Source organism: Montipora capricornis, chromosome 14 (assembly GCF_036669925.1).
Source record: "Montipora capricornis isolate CH-2021 chromosome 14, ASM3666992v2, whole genome shotgun sequence".
NCBI lineage: Eukaryota > Metazoa > Cnidaria > Anthozoa > Scleractinia > Acroporidae > Montipora > Montipora capricornis.
The window spans coordinates 9,874,554-9,879,553 of NC_090896.1; the positions used below are offsets into that span (position 1 = coordinate 9,874,554).

Below are 5,000 nucleotides of genomic sequence, written 5' to 3' on the forward strand. Positions count from 1 at the left end.
TTATAACAGATAATTACCTCGTTCTGGCGCAATTCGGATACATCGTTCCATTCCGTTGTTATACTATTTAAAAGATCTCTTAGTTGCTAAAAAAAAAAAGAAACAAGAGACAATGGATAAATATTCGTTATTGCCCCTGTGGCCAAAATATCGATTCTTATATTTCTTTGGATTTCAAAACTATGTTAACTTAACACTAAGCGACCAAAATTTTAAGCCTTGATTTCAAAAAGACAACTGTTTATCCTAACTGGATTTTTCCTACTTAATGGTCCGCCATTACTAACTTAAAGTTCTTGAAAGAGCTGGATCGAGGAGAAAATGACGTCAAACGCTCACTAGTTTAAGAACGCAATGCGTGTGTACGCCGCAGAATTAATATGCAGCACGGGAATTTTGGGCGTTCAGACTTTTAATAAGCGGCATTTACACGCTGAAATTTTAAGCTAAAGATCATTTGACGTCACTTTTCCCTGGATCCAACCCTCTGGGGTCCAATCGGTCAGTTCTGAACGCGAGTAACGGCGGACCGTGAAATAAAAAAAAAATTACACTCAAAGTAAACAACAGCCTTTGGACAAAAATCAAAGCTCAAATTTTTGCCAGTCAGGTGCTAAGCAAAGACACTTTCAAACTCTGAAGAAAAAAAGGAAGTGACTTTTTTATCATAGTAGCACTTTAAACAGCAAGGAAAATGCAACTCTTGACGTCTGAAGGTGTTACTTTCTCGTGGAAAGGACCATGTACTAAACGCTTGGCAACGTGCGAGAGGCCAACTGAAAACTCACAATTTCAATGACAACAGATTGCCAAAATCTCTACCAAATGAAATTCAACAAGGGAAACAGTGTTGGCGCAGTGTTGGCGCAGTGGTTTGCATGAACACTCGTCTCCCTCCAATGTGGCTGGGTTTGATTACCAGACTCGGCCTCACATGTGGGTTGAATTTTGTTGGTTCTCTACTCTGCTCCTAAAGGTTTCTCTTCGGGTATTCTGGTTTTCCCTTCTCCTCAAAAACCAATCTACGATTAAGATATGAGTTGACTTCTTTGTATAGAGCGGTTTTCAAATGAGTGTCGTAAAACCAAAACCAAAACCAAAGTAATTACTTTGGCCAATCAAAAAGGTCGGAGACAATCCAGTAAACCAATCAAAACTCGAAGTAATTACACGTAGCAGACACAAAGGGCGGGAAAATGGGCACGTGCGAGCCACGATCGGTTTTCGTTTCACTTCTGATTGGTGGAAAAAGTGGCGCGAGAACTTTGAACCAATCAATGAGTGAAGTAATGAAAAACCAAAGCAATTCGCTAATTACTTTCGACACTCAATTGAAAACCGCTCGATGAGTTGCTGTCTTTGTATAATGCCCCCAATTACTTATTAGTGCCTGCCTCAGAGCTAAAGAACTTGACACTTGGGTAAAGTTCATTATCTTTAAGTATACACCTTTTTTTCCGGTGGTTTTCACGTGACGTCATCGCCGCCATGTTGGTGGACGAAAACAAAAGATCTCTCATTAACTCCTTTTGTTTGTCCACCAGCAATTGTACATTGCAGCATTGTCACATGTGTCTCTGGAGATTGGTTGCAAACCACCTATAGAGTGTTATCATGTGACGTCACGGCGTCCATGTTGGTGTACCCAACAAATCCTCTGGGAATTAAGCTCTATTATCATGCAAACGTTTTCTTTTGTTTCGAAGGAAAACCAAGGTAACTGATCACGTGAGTGAAAACACTATAGACCTAATCGGCTAACTCAATGTTGTACCCAATTCAAACGCTTTGGGAACAAAACGGTTTGTTCCAGGTATTTCCATAGCATTTAAATATGAATGCTACGTTATCATGCAAATACAATGCACAAAGAATCGAAATCCCGGGTGATTTAAATTGGGTACAACATCGAATTGGCCGATTAGGTCCATTGAAAGACAGGAAATTACTAACAACTCAAAAATACAAACCTCTGAGTTGCATCTTTCCTCTTGAAGAGATTCCGCTACAAAATCTAATTGACGCTAGGTATTTAAAAGAGAAAAAAAAAACATGATCATCGAGGCACAGTTTGGATAAAGAGTTAGTATCTTTTGCATGGAAACAAAAGAACACTAAAATGGCGGCCATTTTGTAATAAGGTGTATTGTTCCTGCCATGCAACATGGCTGCTGTGCAAAACCTCTATAGCTCAGTGGTATAGAGCACCCGAATTAACAATCAGAAGGTCGTGGTTTCTACTCCCGTAAAGGGGCACTCGGAATTTTCCGAGTATGCCCGAATAAATGTGTTGATTAGCTTACATGTAACAGCACTTATCCAGATCTCACTGGCTGAAAATCTAGCGCCACTTTCTTTCGCAATTATTGGCCAGATGACCTGGGGCCCGCTCCTCGAAAGTCCCGAAACTTTACGGGCCATTTTCGGGTGCCACAATTCCCTTTTTATCTCAAGAACGGAAAGGATTTTAGTCGTCAAACTTCACAGTCAGTTTGCTTTTTGTTACCTTAAAAACATGTTAAAAGATCGGCCTTCCAAACTAAGCGGTTGGCAGTTTCTCAAATGAAGTTAACTGAATAGAGTGTAATGTGAAGTGCTAGATTTCCATCCCATATGAACCATGTGAGCGTTAGCCCTACTGATGGAAATGGGCCCACACAAGGACAGAGAAAAACTCTGACCAGGGTGGGAATTGAACCCACGACCTTCGGGTTAGATCTCCGCCGCTCTACCGACTGAGCTACAAGGTCAAACGGGAGCAGACCGTGGGAAATGAAGATGTTAAAGTCACGGTAATGAACATGTACAAGTACAAGGAAAGGTTACGTTTATACAAACGCTGGCCGTGTAGCACTTATATTTTAAACAAAGTTAACCGAATAGAGTGTAATATGAAGTGCTAGATTTGTATCCCATATGAACCATAGCCCATGTAGGTCCACTCAAAAACTATTCCTTTTAATACGATACACCATTAAGCGACCACAGCCAAACTAAACAAGGAAAGTAATTGCTCACTCACTTTTAAATTTTCTATTTGCTCCTGTAACCTTGCATTTGTGTCACGAAGCTCGAGAATATCTTGCTCGTACGATGAGGGAGGACTGGGAGGGAGACTGACACGTGGGCTATTTCCCGCCACTGCAACACTAAGGAGAATATTGAGAATAATCAGGAGAGATATAATTTACGGATTCTTCATCGTCAATCAACTCCCCCAGGACTGACCGGAAGTATTACGTTTGTCGATTAGAGCTCCATATTTGTCAGAGATATTTAATATATTTATGTCCCTTCACATTTGGAACAATCAAATCCCCAATACCCAGCCTTCAAATCCACTTACGAACACATCAGTTTTTACTGATTTGAATAGACTCTTATACTCACTTGATGTGAGTAACAGAGGCAACACTCGAAGAATCATCGTCACTGTTATATCTTGCTGGACTAAAAATAACAACAAACAAGGCTTCGTCAGTGATATTTTTTTGTGAAGGCAAATGTATCTGTTTATCTTTATTTGAGGACAGGAGTTAAGCGGCCACGTTGGATCGTGAATTCTCTGTCGGAACGCACGCCCTGCACGTGCGTTTGCCAGTTTTGTCCATTCTTCACCGTCGTCAGCAAAACAACAACGTGAAATAGCCAAATATGAGCGTATGTAATAAAGGGGACTGGTTTGGAAGCTCGGCAAACATCAAAGGAGCAAACAAAGATGCCAAGATTCAGGTTGGAGAGTCCACGACCGTGCACAATCTGTTGTCTTGCTCTTATACACTATGCATGAATTACGTAACCAACACGTGTCTATTGGTTAGTTCCTCAGTACGGAGTAAACAACTATTGTGTTTTGTGCACGGTCAAGGCCAAAAAAGAGAACAAAAATCTACAACAAAGAAATTTGACGGGTTTATAACCATTTCCCTCTATTAACTATGATTTGAGGTTTTATGAAGAACGTCAGCACTTGAGGATAAATTTTCATTTTCTTCCCTAAATTAAGTGCCGTTCCAACGAGTGTCATTTTTGAGGAACTACCACACCCTCGTCATATTAAAAAGGTTAAAATAGAGCGATTTTCAATTGAGTGTCGTAAAACGAAAACCAAAGTAATTACTTTGGCCAATCAAAAAGGACGCAATCACTGAGTGAAGTAATCATAAACCAAAGTAATTATCTAATTACTTTCGACACTCAATTGAAAACCGCTCTAGTCACGAAGCGATTACAATACCGCGAATTTATATTTTGAGATGAAGTTCTCGTTGCCGTCGCCGTTGTCGTTGCTAAAGCTCCTTTGCGTTACCAAACGCTTACCACAATACTCTAATTACGAGCATTTCTGTCGGGACATATCGATTGTTCATTGACTGTGGAACGTTAAAAGCCATGGAATTACCCGCAAAGAGTAAGGCAATGAGATCCCTGGGTTGGCTTATGAGGCTTTCCTCTCCAGCAAATGTGATAGGGTTGGAGGCGATGTCCCAAGAGGGCTCGGGTTTTGTGAGGCCACGTAAAACGGAAATAAACGCTTCGCTGAATGGTGGAGCACGCAGAGAAGCACAAAAAAGGCACTAATTTTGTGAAGGAAAAAATAGACATTTTGGATACCTTAGATTTGATTCGCGAAATAGACTGTCATCGCCTATTCCACTACTACTTGGTTCTTCTTCCAATCCATCGATCTCTGCAATTAATGGCAAGAACAAAAAAAAAAAAAAAAACTAGTTAAGCGGGAGTTTGTATTAAAAGTTAATTCTACTGTTAAATAATTCATCAACCGCAGTTTATTTGTATTGGGGTTTTTGAGGAGTACATGTGGCTCAAATAGTACTTACTTATTGGTCATAGCTTTGATAAATAATTAATGGTTTATTTACGTTAACGGTAATTGCACACTCACTGGATCCAGGACTCGACGTTGTTGTGCTGACATTCTCGGCACTGCCAAACCGTCGATGCTTGATGATCTCAAGAGGCCTGGTAACCGCTCTAAA

The 5,000-nt window shown here is 40.5% G+C and overlaps 1 protein-coding gene across 4 annotated transcripts in view; it reads right to left on the reverse strand.

Moving 5' to 3' along the window:
• LOC138031280 (transmembrane and coiled-coil domains protein 1-like) overlaps positions 1-5,000 on the reverse strand; it is a 38,185-nt gene that overhangs the window by 4,894 nt on the left and 28,291 nt on the right. For all 4 annotated transcript variants that reach the window (XM_068878975.1, XM_068878976.1, XM_068878979.1 and 1 more), the window contains exons 13-18: positions 4,907-4,995; positions 4,615-4,690; positions 3,391-3,450; positions 3,023-3,149; positions 1,971-2,024; positions 18-86 (exon numbers count right to left, since the gene is read on the reverse strand). In XM_068878975.1, the coding sequence (XP_068735076.1) occupies positions 18-86; positions 1,971-2,024; positions 3,023-3,149; positions 3,391-3,450; positions 4,615-4,690; positions 4,907-4,995 (475 nt within the window). The remainder of the gene's footprint in view (positions 1-17; positions 87-1,970; positions 2,025-3,022; positions 3,150-3,390; positions 3,451-4,614; positions 4,691-4,906; positions 4,996-5,000) is intronic.